The sequence below is a fragment of the Falco punctatus genome (genome assembly GCF_963210335.1).
Source record: "Falco punctatus genome assembly, chromosome: 4".
NCBI lineage: Eukaryota > Metazoa > Chordata > Aves > Falconiformes > Falconidae > Falco > Falco punctatus.
In genome coordinates this window covers 926,103-946,641 of record NC_137583.1, presented here as the reverse complement: position 1 = coordinate 946,641, position 20,539 = coordinate 926,103, and the positions used below count along the sequence as shown (strand labels likewise).

At 37.8% G+C, this 20,539-nt stretch overlaps 1 protein-coding gene across 14 annotated transcripts in view; it reads right to left on the bottom strand.

The window, feature by feature from the left end:
* The window catches only part of DOCK3 (dedicator of cytokinesis 3), a 228,530-nt gene that overhangs the window by 131,931 nt on the left and 76,060 nt on the right, over nt 1-20,539 (bottom strand). For all 14 annotated transcript variants that reach the window (XM_080387450.1, XM_080387447.1, XM_080387457.1 and 11 more), the window contains 3 exons: nt 14,614-14,698; nt 4,601-4,642; nt 2,655-2,809 (listed from right to left, as the gene is read on the bottom strand). In XM_080387450.1, the coding sequence (XP_080243576.1) occupies nt 2,655-2,809; nt 4,601-4,642; nt 14,614-14,698 (282 nt within the window). The remainder of the gene's footprint in view (nt 1-2,654; nt 2,810-4,600; nt 4,643-14,613; nt 14,699-20,539) is intronic.

Sequence of the window (20,539 nt, the reverse complement as noted above, 5' to 3'; positions counted from 1 at the left end):
CTTTCCTTTTCTAGTTACTATCAACTCATCATTTCACAATCATTCATCCCAAGGTACTTCTCACAATGGCTTTAATCAAAACTAGACTGATTTTCTCATGGTTTTCCACTAACTTCCACACGACAAGCTGAGGTATTAAATTTTAGTAACAAAGATTCTGTTGCTATATTAATGTCTTTTGTATGTAGAAATGTGGGACAATTTTTGCAACTAAAAAATCCCAAAGACTTTAAAACATACAAATAGACTTTCATCCCTTTTGATCTGAGCGTTTACCTAACACTCAGACTGACAGGTTGCTTCTGCTGTGGGCTGAAACCAGTTATTGAGGCAGACATTCACCAATCCACTTACTGATTTACTTGTAAGTATTTCTTTTTGTAATTCTGTCAAGAGTAAAAATTAAGTCACTTTTTCATTTTTTTTTTACCTCTAGGTTTTACCCCTCTGATAGCAGCATTGTTATTCTTGCTACCCATATCTCCCCACTGGCATCTTTTGTCTGCTTCTCATTTTTAGACAGCACAAACCATTGAACACAGTACAGTACCATATTTGTATTCAGAACCTAGCAATAGATATCAAACTGTATTTCAGCTGCTGCTCCAACCTTCTGATTGCTAATCCATAATTGGTACATGCTATTACTTCAGCTCTTGAAAAACACTGGAATTTTCACCGAGCTTCACTTTACCTAACTGGGAAATAACTTGCAACCAACAGGCTCAATGAGGTTTGTAATCTACTGTATGTCCAAAGCACTAACACTGAAAGCCCAGTGTGAACCATTTGGGTAAGAAATTTATCAACCTCAAAACCGTTTCAGAAAAGTCAATTTGTCCTTTTCACTTAGCATGCAGCGTGCAGAAGCTTTGCTTGTTTTTCTACCTTAATGTACTATTTCCAGAGAGGAAAGAAACTTTATCTTTTAAAGTAGCTTTAAAAACATAATTCTCAATTTGTAGCAGTGTGTTTGACTTTTCTGTTTTTAAATTTCTTCTCCAAAACAGAGCTCAGCCTCATTACACACTTCTTCCCCACCACTCTTGGGGATGTAAGAAAATGTAAAAATTATGCTGTTTTCACTGCAGTAGATCACTGATGCGTAATACAAAAAGCTAAATAATCACAACTGTTTGCACATCAAAGCATTATTATATATATTTAAATATGCCTGAACCACTCTTTGTATTTTTTCTCATTATAACTATTCTTTTTTAATTTTTTTTACCACTGGCAAAACCCCTTCTAAAGGCTTTCTCACTCAATGTTTACATACTATGCAAACTGCAATCCCAGACAATTCATCTCTTTCTAAAGCAGTTTCTGAGCCCTTCTACAGTCATGGATGGCAGCAGCTTGTCCCTTCCTCTTCCCTGCAGCTTTCCTCATCTAAATAATTTGGTATTTTACTGCTTCGTGGTATGAACTAATTAAATTGTGCATGCTTTTGTTTTGTTTTGCCATTTTCACCTTTCCTTCTTAACAGCTATTTTCTGTTCATTCTCTCAATAGAGGAATTATAGGCATATCTTCCTAACTACATGAAAACAAGCACTTCTCACTTAGTGAGGCTGAAATAAACATGATGTAGTACCAGATTAGGTGTTCTTGCCATATTCTGCAAAACAACCTTTAAGTTGCCCAACTAAACAGTGACAGACACATATTTATAACACACAACTCATGAGAGCTTTTCAATATAGACCACTTGTTTAGTGGGATGTATTCTGAAGAGCTACAAAGCTGTTATCACTCTACTCTGAACTTTCTTGGATGAACATTATTCACAGAATAATGTTCTTCCAAAGAGAGGAAGGAACATTTTGAAGCTCTTCCCTCAGTTTGGAACAAATCTAAATCTAATTTGCTGAAAACTAGGACAGTTTTGACCACAGTAGCAAACATGGTCTGTGCTAACCGTCAGGACATGCCTTAATCAAAACTCAAAAACCCCACAGATTTGCTGTACTTTAGATCAGACCAAGTTACACATACTTAATTTCCAAGACACAATGTATATGCTGCAATACTTTTCTACGTATTCTGATGTTTTCAAAAAGAAAAACGAAAGACATTTCATATTTGCAAATGTTAGTACCAATTACCTCAACATACTGAGCAGCACAGCTGTCCTGCCTAGGCTTTGCGATGAATAGGAGTACTTTAGTTTATATTGATAGCAACAGAGTAATGAAAACACGCTGTATTGTAACATACCTGTAAGGCAAGGAGTGGATGAGAGTTAAAGAGCCTCAAATTCAGCACCCAGACACACAGCAGTCCTCTTTTCAAACCAGTCACACAGTGTGGCCCTGCCATTATTAGTAGCTCCTGAACAAAAGCCCTAAGAAAGAAACCACTAAACACTAAGACCTTCAGTACCGTGTGGAGACAAAGTCACAATCCAGAACAAAATTCAACTATTCTGTGCCTTTAATGCTTTGATTATATGTAAGCACTAACCTTCATATGGAATGACTTGTATTACTGATACTCTCACGTATGCATTGCAGGGCTGTCACCTTACAATTTATCCACTTTGTCCTTTCAGTTGTGCCACAAGAAGAGCTCACATGTTTTTCTCTAATGCATTTTCTTTGCTCATAGTTTTTTTTCCCAGGAAGCTCTTTAGTTATTTGATACAGTCCTACCTGATCTGCTTGCCTTCTCGAACATCGTACAAAGAAAAAAAGACATCTGTGTCTTCTCCAATTGTATTGTAGGTGAAGCTCTTTAGACTGAGGAAGAAGTGATGAGGCACTGGCATACGGCAAGCTTCCCCATGACGCTGACGAATTGTATCCACCTGTTTAAAAACAACAAAAATGAATTTTAGCTCTTCACAAATAAAAGACATGACCAACTGGATAATTTCAACTGAAATTCTGCTCTCTTTTCTTAAGTTTACTCTCAAATATATTCTACCTTACAGATACATACTAGATTAAGTTTTCTTCCCCTATTTTTTTCCTCTCTTAATTTGAATAGTTTGAGAAACCACAATAACCAAGTAAAAAGGTTTATGCACATAAAATCTGTTTTTATAAAGTAAACAAAGTCAATCCTATTTCTCCGATACTGTCTTGATACAGAAAATGAACTATAATGAGATGGTGATAGGGCAGTTCCTGATGATTTCCATTTAAAGCAGATGGATTTCAAAGCATTTTTAAGAATAACATTTGTAATTTCTTTTTAGCAGATACAATTCATTTATGTAAGTCATTTATGTGGCCAGCAGGACCAGGGCAGTGACCGTCCCCCTGCGCTCGGCACTGGTGCGGCCGCCCCTCGAATCCTGTGTTGGGTTTTGGGCCCCTCACTGCAAGACAGACATTGAGGGGCTGGAGCGTGTCCAGAGACGGGCAGCGGAGCTGGGGAAGGGGCTGGGGCACAAGTCCTGTGAGGAGCAGCTGAGGGAACTGGGGGTGTTCAGCCAGGAGAGGAGGGGGCTCGGGGGGGACCTTATCACTCCCTGCAACAACCTGACAGGGACTGTGGGCGGGTGTGGGGATGTGTGTGTGTCTTCTCCCAGGTGACAAGTGACAGGACAAGAGGAAATGGTGTTAAATTGCACCGGGGAGGTTTAGATTGGATGTTACGAAAAAATTTCTTTACTGAAAGGGTTGTCAGGCATTGGAGCAGGCTGCCCAGGGAAGCAAATGAGTCACCATCCCTGGAGGTACTTAAAAGATGTGTAGATGCAGCACTGAGGGACATGGTTTAGTGGTAGACATGGCAGTGCTGGGTTAATGGTTGGACCTGATGATCTTGGAGGTCTTTATCCACCTAAATAATGGTATTATTTACAACCCGGGCTTTACAGGCTAACATTCCCTGCAGGTATAACAAAAAGAAACCTTAACAGCAGTGCATAAAACGAGCAATCAATAAAGTAAAACAGCAGAAAGGTTTACATTTTGACTCAGTATACCAAGACTTATTTAGTGAAAATTGGGTGGAGGGAAAAAAAAGGAGTATGATTAGAAATTAATTTACTCTTTAAGTTTTATAGCCCTTTATATCCATTGTATGCTGATCTTAATAAACAGGTTGCAGGAATATCTCAAGCTTGCTAATTAGTCTCCTCTGAACGAGTAGACAGGTACATACTAACAAAGAAAATCTAGATTTTTCAGACTTCCAACCCAGATTTGTAATAGCTCAAAATCAATTTTGTTTGGTATTTTAAATTAAATCCAAGTAAATCCTCATCCTTTAAAGACAGGTACCTGTGGAAGCTCAGTTCTTCTGAAAGATTAGACCCAGATTCCATGACCAGGATGGATTACGCTACTACAGAATGGATATGTGAAGCAGAAGCCTACTTAGCCACATGTTAGCAGGAGAAAGAAAACTCACGTGGGCAGATCAAGGCTTTTGATACCACTACAGAAGTTGATCTTTTAAGAACAACAGTTAGAGCTAAGGAAAAAGAGACCTAAATGGAAGCTAAAAAGGACCTTAGTTAATTACTTGGGAATCTTCTGAGGAAGTGTTGTATGGGTAGGGATTTACCCAATAATCTCCATCATATCTTTACATACATTACCAAACAATTAAAGACAACAAATATTGGTATGTAGATGATGTTTACCTGTGATGTGCTCTGCTGGACACTGTGTCTACTTGACAAATGCTGTGGAAATACAAACCAGTAAAATTTAAACCTTTTTGAAAGTAAGAAATATTTACATTATATCTCTATAGCAACAGAACAGTAATTTCAAAATATGACTGTTCAAGATTATTCCCAAGTTTTCATGGCCTTTTTTCATAGTGTATCATCACTCACAAGACTACTAGCTTTCCTAAAGACTTTTCTCAGATAAACCATTTCTTAGCCTGACTACTTGAATTAACAGGTGGTATTTTACATTAGCTTTAAAGTAAATGGCTGTCACAAGCTGGACAGGATTTCCAACGCTGTAATAGCATTTCTTTTCGAAAAGTGCATCACCCTATACTGTATAACCTATGTGTTCTCTTGCTAAGTGGGGTGATACCCCACCACTAATCCTCATCTACCAGTATGCTGTCTATGAAAAGGTGCATCTGTTTAAAAATATAGACATCTATAAAGAAGGATGGATTTTAGACTTAAATTTTTTGCTCTGAGCAGAAAATGAAATTCTGATATATGATTAAATACTTCTCTACAATTTCAGCTAGCCAACATCTGTAAAGAAGCATCAGTATAAAGAGCAACATCTCTGAAACGGAACTCAGAGGGTGATGCTGTATTTAAACCTTTGTACGCTAGAAAGAAATGTTATAATCAGAAAATGGACTGCAAGACTCACTGAACCCGTTTAATCTCCAAAGGGAGATTTAAATACTAATCTCAATTGAAATGGTTTCAGAGAGCTTTTAAAACCATATCATTAATGATTCTGCCATGCATGTTCCACACACATTCATGTTAACATTAGCATTTTAAACTGAAATAGTAACATTAACACCACCACATTAATAAATATTCTCTTCACTCACCCCCATCGCTATCCTTCTGTTAAATACTCAAAATCTTATTCTGACTAAACATATACACTCTGTAGCAGGACCAGCATGATCTGCTGATAACCTCATAGCTTCAGAAGAGCTGAAAGTAAAAGACAGTCCACAAAATGTATTTGGCAGCACTTTTTCCAAACTATGCCACTATCTTTCACACAGAACAAAAATAAGACTTTTTACCACAAAATGAAAGACAATCTTCAAAATAACACTAAATCAAGAAGATATCAGGGTACAGACGGAGCTGGCAGAAGTGCTCACGGAGCCCCTTCCAGCCATCTGCTAGCAGTCGTGGCTAACCAGGGAGGTCCCCGGCGGCTGGAAGTCAGCAGATGTGACGCTCACCTGCAGGAAGGGCCGGGAGGAGGATCCAGGGAACTATAGGCCTGGCAGCCCCACCTCAGTGCCGGGGAAGGGGATGGAGCAGATCACATCACGGGGCATGTGCAGGGCAGCCAGGGGATCAGGCCCAGCCAGCGCGGGGTTATGACAGGCAGGTCCTGCTTGACGAACCCAATCTCCTTCTACGACCAGGTGATCTGCTTAGAGGATGGGCAAAAGGCTGTGGGTGCTGCCTACCCAGACTCTAGTAAAGCCTTTGACACCAGCTCCCACAGCGTTCTCCTGGAGAAACTGGCTGCTCCTGGCGTGGATGGGTACACTGCTCACTGGGTGAGAAGCTGCTGGATGGCCCAGCCCAAGAGCAGTGGGGAACGGAGCAACATCCCGCTGGCGGCCGCGCACCAGCGGCGTTCCCCAGGGCTCCGTGTGGGGCCAGCTCTGCCTCGTACCTTCATCGGCCATCTGGACGAGGGGATCGAGCGCGGCCCCGGTACGTAGGGTACTGGTACAGCCTGTGGGGGAGTGTGGGTGCCATTGAGGGGCAGGAAGGCTCTGCGGAGGGGTCTGGACAGGCTGGACCGATGGGCTGAGGCCAACCGCGTGAGGCTGAACAAGGCTCAGCGGTGGGTGCTGCAGCTGGGTCACAACAACCCCCCGCAGCGCCGCAGGCTCGGGCAGGGGGCTGGGAAGCTGCCTGGCAGGAAAGGGTCTGGGGGTGCTGGTCGATGGCCGGCTGAACACGAGCTGGCACTGTGCCCAGGTGGCCAGGGAGGCCAACAGCATCCTGGCTGGTATCTGAAACAGTGTGGCCAGCAGGACCAGGGCAGTGACCGTCCCCCTGCGCTCGGCACTGGTGCGGCCACACGGCGAATCCTGTGTTGGGTTTTGGGCCCCTCACTGCAAGACAGACATTGAGGGGCTGGAGCGTGTCCAGAGACGGGCAGCGGAGCTGGGGAAGGGTCTAGAGAACAAGTCCTGTGAGGAGTGGCTGAGGGAACGGGGGCTTCTTAGTCTGGAGGAAAGGAGGCTGAGGAGAGACGTTATTGCTCTCCACAACTACCTGAAAGGAGGTTGTAATGAGGTGGCTTGTTGGTGTCTTTTCCCAGGTAACAAGTGACGGGATGAGAGGAAACAGCCTCAAGTTGCTTCAGGGAAGGTTTAGATTGGACATCAGGAAAAACGCTTCACCAAAAGGGTGGTCAAGCATTGGAGCAGGCTGCCCAGGGAGGTGGTGGAGTCACCATCCCTGGAGGTGTTTAAAAGATGTGTAGATGCGGTACTTAGGGACTTGGTTTAGTGATGGACTTGGCAGTGCTGGGTTAATAGCTGGATTCAATCTTAAAGGTGTTTTCCCTCCTAAATGATTCTATGATTCTGAATGGCATATTTTGACAACTGTTTACATTCACAGTTATAAGAACGTCCTCTCTCACACTGTCAGCAGGAGAAATAATGATCTCCAGCTCCCTTGTTTGTCTGACTACTACACTGTCTTCTGAATGTTAAAACCCTCTCAGTTTAGGTGGCTGAGTTGCCTATTTAATCTTTGTCACCTGCAAGCACTCAGAATCAGCTGGCATAGGAAAAAACGGTTATTAAAGCTGTTGAAGGTACACTGGCTTCTTTTGACTAAAATTCATCTCTAAAACTGAGTAAGAAATTGGGACATAAACTCAAGCAACAGAAATATGAGAGCCGGTCTAAAGAGCTACAGTTTCCTCAGCAAACACAGCTGTTCACAGAGTGCACATTTAGGTAAAGCTGTAACAGTAAGTGTCAAAAATCAGGGTTTCAATTTTTGACAATCAAAAGACTAGATTTCACCAACTCTCTTCTTTAATAGTGTAGGACCATGCTATTCCTATATGGACAACTACTGACTGCGTTAAATTTACATACCCTTGCCTCTGGCTAGGCAAAGTGCCCAACATGTAGAAGCTCTCTTGGAAGGCATTTTTGGGTACATAAATGACTGAAAATAGCCAACACAGATTTGCCAAGGGTAATCATGCTTGATCAAGCTAGCCCTCTAGGGCAAAATAACCAGACCTGTAGGTGAAGGAAGACTACTGGCTGTTGTCTATCTTGAGTTCAGCAAGGTCTTGACCACCACAGCCTTCCACAGCATCCTTGTACCCAAGTTGTGAAGTTACACCTGGATGGGTAGACTAACTACTTTGGTTAAAAAAATCCCAACAGTTGGACTGTCAGGCTCAAAAGTTTGATAGCATGTATTCTTCAGAGGTCTATCCTGAGACCTATGGAGTTTAATGAATTTGCAGATAATCCTAAATTGGGGTCAGCAGTCAATGTATTCAAGGAGGAGGCCTCCATTCAGAGGGATCTAGGCAATCCAGAGGAATTGGTTAAAAGGAACCTTATGAAATACAGCAAGGACAAATACAACAAGTCCTGCACTTGCAACCGGCTAATCCTTCCATGGTCTAGGCTGGGAACTGGCTGGCAGGGTCCTGCTAAAGAGCAAGCCAAACACAAATCAGGACAGCACTCTGACAGCAAGGACATTTACAAATGTACAGTTTCTATTAACAGGAATGTAGCCAGTAGATTGAGAATAATTTATTCCTTTTTACTCAGCATTCAGTAAACTACATCTGAAATAGTGCACCCCATTCAGCAAAGGACCACCCAAGCAGCTGGGAGCTGGAACACATGCTGTATGAGAAGAGATGGAGGGAACGCAGCTTTTTTAGTCTGGAGAAGGTCTGGAGGTGACCTGATGGCAGCGTCCCAATAACTGAAGTTACCAAGATGACACACCCAGGCTCTTTACAGAGCTGCACAGCAGGAGAAAAAAATATTGTGATCACAAACTACAGCACGGGATATCCCAACTTTCCAAAAAGCTAAAAATAACCCCATCATGGCAGTCAAGTATTACAGCAGGTACCCAGTCTTTTCCCTTGAAGAATTTCAAGATCCAACTGGACAAAGCTCTGAGCAGCCTGGTGTGAATTCAGTATTGGCCTTGCATTGAGCAGCATGTTTGACTAGATCTCCCGAGGCCCCTTTCAACCTGAAAAGCCTTGCAAGATGATACAAAAATAGGACTGTTATCTTCCTTCCAAAAAAACCTCAAATAAAATAATATCTGTTTTACCTTTATTTTCCCCAAAAGACAGTTGCCTCTTAAGGTTGTACAAACTTTAACAGATAAGATGATTCATTTCAGTATATCTTTCTTCAAAATCAAAGTGCTTTCTGATGCTTAAACTGAATCCTTGCCATTGTAACCTAGGCCCACTGATTGTCTTATCCATCATTATCATGAAAAGATTAATTAAATTCAGCTTGTGACTCCATTGTAATACTCAAATCTTCTCCTACAAAACCACCTAAGCTTGCAGCATTCCCAACCTGTACTTCAGAAGCAACAATTGACTGCAGAAGTTAAACCACTGCGTTTATGGTTCTCACTGGTAGCCTACACTTTTCAGATAATTTCTTCAATTTCTCTACATTATTTGAAATTCTGATCCTTTCCTCCAATGTACTACCACTTCCAACTTTGTGGTATTTGCACATTTAGAAAGCATACTCCCTATGTCATCATCCAGTCATTAGTGAAACATAAAGCACAACAAAATGGAGGATGACCACAAGAAATTAAGCTGACTCAACCTCTCTCCTATTTAAAAATTACTGATAACCATTCATCATTATATTTTTTTCTGGGTGTGGTTTTTCTAATTAGCTTTGTGTTTACAGTAATTTCATCTAGAACTAATGAACTTAGAAGAATTTAAATTAAAAAACCTATTAAAATCTTCATGAAAATTGCTTATTCTGAGCAAGTTCACAGTCACTATTACTGACCTCCCTGTTGCAAATAATTGGATCTTTTTTCTGTTCCAGGATTTTTTATGGGGAAAGAACGATTACTAGCTCTTCCTCCTCCATCACTCTTTTTTAAAGGTGTGAAGTATGCCCGCCCTTTGCTGGTACTCTGCAGCCTTAACAGTCTTTCCAATGATTATCACTAACATGTCTGATACAGCTTCTCTAGACATCCCAAATGAAATTTATATATTTCTGGATATCTCTGGAACTGACAAGTACTTTATAAACTTTTCCACCCTGTTCCAGTGTGACTACTTTCACCTTCCCACAGGTATTAGCAATTTGACACAGTTTACCACCTTACCAGAGCGTAAAGGGAGCAAAGCCAACATTAAACGTCATGTTATTTTCTTGGATCATGTGCCAATTGTTTTCCCATAAGCATAAAAACTTTTCTTTAGCTTCCCAATTACTATCAGTTGATTGATATAACACTTTTTCTTGATAGAACTGACAACATTTGCTTGTTATATCTTAATTTGTAAATTGCCTAATTCTTCTATTTACCCATTAGTGCTATTCTATCATACTTTTCTATACTTCTGTTGTTTTACACTTACTTTTTGTAACCTTAAGTTCCCTTTCATTCACTCTAGTGACTGAAGATAGTAAAGAATTCTTAATTTATCCAACCTGGCCTCTTAGCAAGTATCTTGTATGTTTTTTTTTTTAATTTACTGAAAGAGCTATCAATTCTCCTTACTTATTCTTCCCAGCACACTTCCTTCTTATGATACCTTACCTACTGATACTAGTTTTTATTGTTGTTCTTCCTCCTTCCTCTCCTAACAATGTTGATAAGTGAATCCTACCACTACCACATCAGTCTCAAACAAACTGCTTTCTATCATCTCACTCTCAACTGACTTCTACTAGGGTTTAGAACCAAATGTACACAGAACTGTCCTCTGACAATTTGCTTTGTTAAACAAACAAAAAAAGTCACAAAGATTTCATGAGCTTCCTGCACAGTTTGTGTCCAGTTGGTTTCCTTTTCTAGCAGAGCTCTGGGCAATTGAAGTCTCTATTACCAAGTTTTATAACTACTCATTCTTAGCAATTTCATTTTCCATCTGAATAAAGAATAGGCAGCTACGAGGTGATGGCAGCATTAACTTGAAACTTAGATCTGATTTATTGGGAAATCTGGTAAACTATTTTTTTTTTTTGATAGTTGAAAGAAATGGCTAAGATCCAGCAGTAACATAGCCAATAGTTGTACCTTTCATGCATCTCTTAAATTCATCCTGAAGACACATACACAAATCAATACATTTATAGGAAAGCTACAGACATTTAATCACCAGGTTTGAACATCTCTGATTTTTTGCAAATGCCTCCAAACATTTGTGTCTTGCAACCCCTTCCACTAAAAAGTGCCATCCAAGTGTTTCTGACATTCAGCTGGACTTGAGTTGCTAAATGACAGCTTCAGTCTAGTGGCAATTCCAGCACCAAGCTCTGTGGCAGAATTCTGACAACATATTTTCCTACAATTTCAAAAATAATGTAAATTTTTTAAAAAAGTGATCCATCATATTAGTTAAAAGCACAAATATTGTCATAAGGAAAAAGCAATTTGGTTTCCTTCAGGTGTAAAGCAACAATTTCTGACAAATGCTGCATATCCTGAAGCCACTGGTATTTAGCTTCATAATGAGTCACCTGGAGAAACAGGGTGTATAAGGCCTCAAAGTACAACAGTTGTGACAAAGAGATTAATACAGTAGTCACAAATATACTTAGCAATGAGAAATGAGAGCTAAGAAGGATGCTCAAATTTTAAAATTTACAGTTTACCAAGAAAAGTAATCCTAAATCTAATGACTGTATAAAATGCTTGAATTTGTTTGCACAGACAGGGAAGTCTAATGTGTTACCCCATACATTGTTCTGCTAATATACTGTTACAGTGTAATATACTGCTAATAATAACTGTTCTCTATGTTACATTTAACATTCTACAATGGCACAAGCATGAGAAAGTACCTGGACTCTCACAACTACTCCCGCAAGTTTTACTTTATTTATTTATTTATATTTTACAATATAAAACCTTATTGCTCATATGAAAGCCCATTAAGTATTTTGCCAGGAGTAAGGAGGATTCTCTCCCTGGGTTTCTGTTAAACAATAAAACCCAAAGCCACATTAAAAAAACCCTAACAGAAAAACAAACACCTTCACCGAAACCACCTTCCTTCAATTTCTGCCAAATTTAAGTTAAAAAAATAACAGATTTTCATCTGTTCTGGTTCCTGAAATTGCCTTCTGACTATGAACTGGATGTGATCAGACAGCACTGTCTTCTTGAATCTACAAACTAAAGCAACAGTGAAGTGTGAACTGACTAATGGTCACATCCTGATACCAGCACAGAACTGAGCAGCAAACTGTGCTGGGGGTATTTTCTTCAGGACTAAGATGGGTGACATAATCAGACTACTTTTGACAATTAAATATTAGCTATTTGCTGTACTGCAAGTATTCAGAGTAAAGAAAACTGCAGAATGAAACACAGAGTAATAAAGCAATCCTGTTAGCAACTTATCTTGTGTTCTCAGAGTCATGACTGATAGAATTTTGTACCAAGTCATTTGTACATTGTATTTGAAGGAAAACTGCTGTAATAGCACCAAACTTTCCTGTGACTATGGCAAATCAGGAACAAACATTACAGATTAGTACTATTGAGTGACGTACTTCAGTGTTTCTTATGTAACAATTTTTATTTCTCTCTGTTATAGGATGCAAATAATCCAAAATAGCAACATCACATAGCCTGTTTACAAAACATGCCTTTATTTTAGGGAGATGTACAAAGGACCCCACGTAGACATTAACTATCACTCCTGAATCTCTGATAGCTGAAAGCCAAAAACGTTTTAAAATAGGAAACCCAAAGTTTATTAGAAGTGAGTGACACTACAACAATATTTATGTAGAAAATCTACTGTTTTTTCTGGATGATACTAAGCCATGACATTGTATTACAGTAATTGTTCTTTCTTTCTTTCTTTCCTTTTTTAAAAAAAAATTAAATAAAGTAGCATCCCAGGAAAAGTCTTCATTTACTTTCCACTGAACATTATATGCTGTTTCTCCCTTTACTGCTACATCATGATCCAAAACAAAGTTAACTGTATTACACAGTTCTACTAACAAAGAATCCAAGTGCAGTTCAATTGTGAAATGCATTAGTGGCTTTCCAGTTCATTAATGACACAATTCACATTTCTAACACACCTTTAGCTTTGCTATGTACTAACATGACTGTACTAGTGACCAATAATGATAGAATTTGGAACTCACTGCAGTGAAGGGGTTTTACTACTTTTCCTGAAAATCCTAACATTCTTATTCAAATGCACCACACATGCTTTCTAAGGGACACTGCCACACAACAGAGATGGCCTTCATATTCAAGGATTAGTTTTGCTTAAGTTAACTTATTCACTGGTCTCCTCCCTTGCTCTCCTTTTTTGTGAGCATAAAAAGCTTTGAAAGAGCAAAGATGCTTACTAACTATGGCAACTCCTAGAAGCAGACTTTTCACTCAAGTATTCTTCAGCTGCATCTGCAGACTCTCCTCAAAGAACCAAATAGTGGCTCTCATGGACCTTCCAGACCCACACAAACTGTTGATGGACTCCAGGCTTGAGAAGCATTAATTAATGGAAGAAGCAGGCTGATCAACACTAGGATCCTACCACTGGAAGCAGTTCTATTTCTCCCAGCAAGTTAACAATTGCTGTTCAAAGTAATCAAGTAACCCAAAAGCACATCAATCTGTTAGCCGCCTTCATTATACATCAATAAAATTTTCCAGGACATCTGCCTGGCTCATGGTGCCCTCAGATCAATAGACCTCTGCAAGATATCACCACAGCTAATCTCTAGAGCTTCCAAGATTTTGTATTATTTCCCATCTTACAGAATTTAACAGTATATTTACAAAAGGCAATGGCAAACTGTAGATTATGTAATACAATCTCTGCAGAATACACGCAGGAACCAGAGGTCTAGAAAACCTGACCTAGAAAGAAAAACTGGAAGAAATAGGGTTCTCTAGCCTAAGGAAGAGAGGACTGAATGGGACTTAACAAGTACGTAAAAAACGGTGATGCAAACAAGCAGGCGTAAACTGCTTCTCTGTGGACATGACAGGAAGACATGAAGCTTAACCTGTGAGTTTATAGTGAAATATCTCTATATCTAAAGACTACAATTAATAAAACTTCCAAACTGTAAGAACAGTGAACCGAGCAAAAAGATTGCCTGGGTATGCTATGGTGACTTAAACACTAGAGATTTTTAGAAACAGAGAAGAAATTGTCATAAATGACAGAGGCAGTTGATCCTGACATTAAGCAAAAGAATGGACTGGACAACCTCTTAAGATTTTCCAGCCCTGTTTTTCTTTAATTCTGCAAATAAGTGAAAAAAGATTACTGCTACTCCATTTGATGCTAGTATATTGATTTTAGCAACAAGGATCAAAGTTTAAAAGGATTTCCACTAGCTGTGTATGATGGATCTGTTTATTTAGAACTTTTCCTCTTTCTGAAACAACAGATTTTAGAAATAAGAAAATCACAGGAAGACACGACATTCAAAGCTACCTTCTGCAGTTTTCATACCATGTTACTTTGTAAATTGAAATTACAATGCATATAAGTATGCCATTTCTAAAAGAAAGCTGGTTCATTCTTACTAAACTCAAGGTACTAGAGACACCGACTATTCTGGTGGCTAGGATGCAAATGAAAAAGACATTCAGCTTACAATAACACTATTCTAAGCAAGAAAATATCTGTAAAGAATAAAAACTTTTTCCCTTCTTTCCCTCCCAAATGGAAAACTTAAAGGAATCTCCCACAGATTTCTTACCATTTTATAAAGATCTGAAACACTGATCTGATCTGAATCCACAACCTCAAAGTCCTTCCGAGGAACTAAATCTAGGCCCAGATGTCTGCAAAAGAGAAGGAAGGAACAATGGTAAGTATAATACATTAGAGTGTTCACTATTATCTACTACAAATGTGCTTACTCAAGGGCAAGGACACAAGAAATACTAAACTATTTAAGTATTTTTGCATTTGTTAATCATTAAACAGACAGTCCTTCTAAATAAAAATAAATGCAAAAATCAAACAAAAAACCCCTCCACACTACGAACTTGTTACTTTTTGTTCACTGACTTCAGTGGAACAATAGTAAGTAATGCTAGTTGAAGCTTTTGGCCACGATGTTGGAGCAATATCCAGAACAAGTTGATTTAACACATGGAAATGTAGTAGGCAAACAGCAATAGTACGCTGGTATCTGCTGCAGTATTTGAATAGGTTCCTTCACTACATAATGAAAAAGTTCCATTAGTAATCCTGTGCATACTGGCAAATAGATACTGCGCCTTGGGAAGCTTTGAAACTCCTGGTATTGATGCAGCTAAACCATAAACTATCACTGTATAAACAGTATTTTTTAATAATAAGCAATAACTGCAATATCAACAAGAACACACACATATCAAAAAATCCCTTTTAATTATTCTGAATTGAAATAATATTTTGGCTCAAATCAGATATATAAATTACTTTAAATAAAAAAGAAGTAAACCAGTGCAAAGAGGATGACTAGTTAAGAGATTCTGTATTAAAGTCAGAAGTTCAGATCACAGCTGCACGTCAGTAGTAAACAGAATAAAGTATTCTGTATCCAAGAAAAACAAATGAACAACAATTAACAATTAATTAATAATTGTAGACTGCGGAACAAAACAACCTAAGAGGCATCGAAACTCAACTTTTGATCTGTAGATCTTCAGGTTCTGAGGCATAAAGAGTTGCAAGCATTGCAATAAAAAACTATTCTAAAGACACATATTAGGAGCAAAATTAAAGAAATACGAATAAACTATTTTCATGCTTTCATCTTATTTGATACTTCATTTATAGGTATTTTACAGTGAAATTCTTAAAAGTCTCAAAAAAGATTCAGAAGAGGTGCCCTCATGGACCACCTTTGCACTCTTTCTGTCACTAACTATAAAGGAAAAGCAAGTGTCAATTTAATTTTGTAATCAGACTGGGAAACATCCTGCACAGACTTGTTCCTGATGGCAAATAAAAAAAATTATTTGCAAAACCCCCTCAGGTACCACAGAATAATTGTATTGTGCAATAAACAGGAGTCTTCAAGCAATACAGTGTCTCTTTCTGAGCAATTAAATTAAAACAACAGCAAGGAAGAACCAGTGGTTTGTACGAAGCCCAGTTAGATACCTTTGCTGACCACTGTACTTGTAATCATTGCCAGTATATTTCCCAGTTCTGCAAACCTTTTTGAAGTTTTGCTTAATCAGGTTTTCCTTCTGTAATTATATCCCTAAACCATCACATCTCAAAAATAGATAGCTCAGTCCTGGTCCACTCGCTGGCAAACAACTGTTAGTACTATAATTGCCATTAAAATACCGTACCAACAAACTGGATTTTCCACAGTCTTAGTTCTTTGCCAAAATTAGCTATATTTTCAATGGGAAAAAGAACAATTTTCCTTCATGAATTCAGTTATCATGCCAAACACCACTGCCTAAACTCTTAAGGCTAAACTGTGAAAGCAATAGTTACACACCTTCCGCACACTTTTTGATAAAACCTATCAAACACAACTTATCCATGGCCCAAGACCAGTATCTGAAAACTGCAGCTGCAAAGATGAAAATTACTGTATCTATTTACCAAATGAAAAAGATTAAAATAACAATGCGTTAGGTAATCCTTACCTGCAGCAGCTCTTTGAGCCTACTTATAATAGTAAGTCCGAAAACATAATAGAAAAAAAACTGTAACAGGTAAAAATGGTAATATGCAGAGTCCACTTCAAAGTTTTTTAAATAAGGTTAATGTTCATCATGTTCATTCACAGAGGCTTTCCTGAACCTGAGTATCTAAGACATTTCCAAAATACCGTCATTCACATGTGTACCACCACCCCCCCAAAGTATATTTATAAAGGAATTCCTCTTCAACATAGATAATAACAAATGATTTCCTAATAACATTATCAAAACCACTTGTAACTGCAGTTCCAATGCAGTTCCAAAGCATTATTAGAGTTTACAGAAAAAAATTGCCAAAGCTAATCATAGCCTGATACTGCACTATTCTCATCATTTCAACCCTCCAGAGAACTGAGGTCAAACAGTGGTTGGACTCATTACTCAAGACATGACAAAGGTATTATCTTCTACTTAATAATGTTCAATACAACTGCAGTAGCATCCCTGTGAAACCTATCTGATACCCTATTTTTAGTTAAATCCCTTAACACCGTGGACTTTCAGCCCAGAAGATTCTCATTCTCTAATACTGTGTTAATCCTGCACAATTCTTGCTCCCAGCAAATAAAGGTGTATTTTGCTTTAGTACTAACATGCTGTCATTTATCGTGCAGGTGGAAGATCAGGTTTATGCATTTAATTTGTACCCATTATTTTTTGTCAGCAAAGAGCATAATGCTTGAAATGGCAATGATAGTCGGTGTCCCACTTTCTCAAATACTGTGGGAATATAAGAGCACCAGCTGCCAAGCTGTATTTCTCAAAAACATAGCTTGCATAAAAATTAGATAATGTACCGGTTTGTTTATTTGACAATTCCTCTCTCCATAATACTTTATTTTACAAGTAAATTCATGTGCTTTTTTATTCTGCCTTAACATTGAACTGTCTTTCAAAAATATGTTCCAAGTATACATACAAAATCTCCCCAAGCCTATCAATTACCTCAGTAGCATATGCCTGGGATAAACTCCAGCCAATATTCAGATATTCCTCATCTTGTACATAGAATTCTTTAGAATTTTCCTTTCTTTGGGGGAAAAAAAGAATAAAAAAAAATATCCACCGCCCGCAATCTCTAGATACTTTCCTCTCAGAGGACAAGCCAATAGACAGAAATACTAGCATTTTTAATACTGAAAGGAATGAACATACAATTCTGCTTCAGGTTAAACAGGCTTCTAGAGAAAATCAACTTAGTTTTAATGGTAACTTCAAAGAATGATCCTAATTTTTAATATTTTCATTTATTTATGATACAAATGCTATACCATTTAGAATTCATAAAACTACAAGTCATAACAATTGTTCCTAGAAGAACCTTGCAGAAATATGTCCTTTAACTAAAAATATGTCTTTAAGATACACATCCAATCTTGAAGAACAGATCGGGAGAACTCATCACATCTTCACAGTGTGCAAGATACCATCCCCCTTGCTCCAAAAACATGCTCTTAACCTTGACTCTTTTCAGCTTTAATCTTGCAGCCGCTAATTTTCCTTGTACTCCTTCTCTAACTGTATCAAACCCTCATTTAATATCATTCATATTTCTCCTACACAAATACATTTATAAAGGTGTTGAAGGGAAACAAAATGATTCTGACAGTGATTCACATAAACTATGTGGAGACTTTAAAAAAAAAGACTTCGAAGGAAATACAATAGAGAAATCCATAGAAAATGAAGTATGAGAAACATGTTTGTGAAAATTAGACTGTGCTAACACAACTTCATATTTTTCTTCGACAGAATTAAATTATCTTGTGTACAAAGAAACTGCAGGGGCTGTGATCTATAAAGTTAGTAAAGTGCTGACGTAATGCTACACAGGAAATTATTTCTTAAAATGAAGATGATGAGATGACAGTAAGTAATCTTAGTAAAGAATTGTTTAAAGGGAACGGCAGCAAATACTTCTGAGCATGGAAGTATCAGACTACAGAGAGAGGTTATTAAGGTGTTCTTTGAAGACTGACATGCAAGAGAGCTCCTTACAGTTTTAATCTCTATTCAATCATTACTACAAGTATATTCAGGAGAGAGTAAAAATATATATTTAGACAGAAATGGCAACCATTCTTTCTGTAACCTCCTTAAAAGCATTTCATTGTGGTTGTTTAAATTGTTCACTCCTGTTTTGATCACCTTTGATGCAACAATGACAACTACTGTAACAACTGGTTTCCAGCTACTATGTACCTCATATATACGTGTAACACATCTGCAAATTCATTTTACAAACTTTAAGCTAATTGTTGCAACACTACCAGGAAGCAATTATTATTCCTTTCATGTCAAAAAAAGGTTAGTCACTTAAAGTCCAAAAATAATCTTATAAGGATGTGAGCACTGAAATTCAGAACTCTTTGAGCTTTAACACTAAGCTTACTTCATTGGATCACACTATTCCCTCTACAGTGTTGCGCACATTAGTAGTTAGGTATTAACACTGCAACTGCCACTGGCTTTCTGACTGCAATTTTGAGGTAAGAAAAAGACCATGACTTTGAAACTGTTTCATTTTATTTGTACAGCAGTGTGAAAGATTAATTTCTAACATTTCCCCCCGTTTTTCTTTTTAAATATTAATTTGTAACTTTTGGCTATCTGTGGATCTTTCTCTGCAGAATGTATGGCAACCGTTTGGAAGAGTTCTTTTAATGTAAGGATTTAATAACATTTTATGTGAAAAAGAATAATCTTTAGCTGAAAAGTACCATAAACCTACAAACTCATCTTATTTATGGCTTTTATCTGTCCAAAATCTCAATGTATTGGTGACTCCCCGCTCCCTGCTCTGTTTCTGAGCCTAAACATTGAGTGTCTACCCCACATTTATAGGGAAGGAAGGGTCCTCCCTCAGTATAAATGGGAAAGTGATTGTGCTCAGAAACGTGGATGCTGTCTATTAATGTCCTTGACAGGTATTATATTAATCTGAAAGAATCAATCCTGAAGATCATTTAGATGACCTCTTATTGTTAAGTTAAATTACTTTGAAGAAATCTTTACCTGCCTGTTTGGTAAATAAGGTATGCACATACTGCTGCAATTAATTTTTTACACTGGGGCAGAAGCAGAGTATTCACGTATCAAAGAGAAGCTTGGTAAGACAGATTCCTTCATCTTTTTTTGATGCAAAAGACTCTAGAATAAAACAGGGTTTTGTCAGTAAGAAAATTTAATTCTTGTTTCCCATTTTAAGCTTTAGTAGAAGTTGAAAAGCTTACCCATTAATTAAAAAAAAATAATTTCAAAATCAATTTTCTATTATACTTGCAGTGTGATTTCAAATTAGATGAAGAACTGGAGACTTCACTTTATAACATGATTTAAAATAAGATGATGAATTGCAGACTTCATTTTTATAATGTCTATTTGCTGCTTTACAACTTTTTCATTGTTATTTACAGATCATTGGACACTTCCAATAGCATTTCAGACTTCAACAGATCAATATTCTAATAAATTGTATCCCAGTGAAATACTTTTAAAAAACAACCCTATTTATAATATTATATATAAAACCTAGCAAGATATGCAGGAAGAAGGACAGTATATGAGATGTGCAAAAATACACAGAAGAATGCTTAAAACTGAAAGTTTCAAACCACTAAGATGCTTATCTGAAGATAGTAAATCATGCTCTTTTGAGCAACTGGGAAATACAAAACCCTATATAGCAACAATACTAGTCACTGTATGCATAGAAAACAAAGCTAACTGTAGGGAACTGGAAGAAGTAACAAATCATCATAAAAAGGATGCACTCAGGATCATATTTTTGTATTGGGGAGAAAGAATGTGTAAACAACAGAAAATTAAATTGCTACATTGAATGGAAATCAATATTGCATTGCAAGAATGACTACCAACAATACAAAAGGTTAGCAGCGATAACTGTAAAATAAATTATATCCCTACCTTTTTAATAGACCAAACTACAGAGCAAAACTTAATATTTAG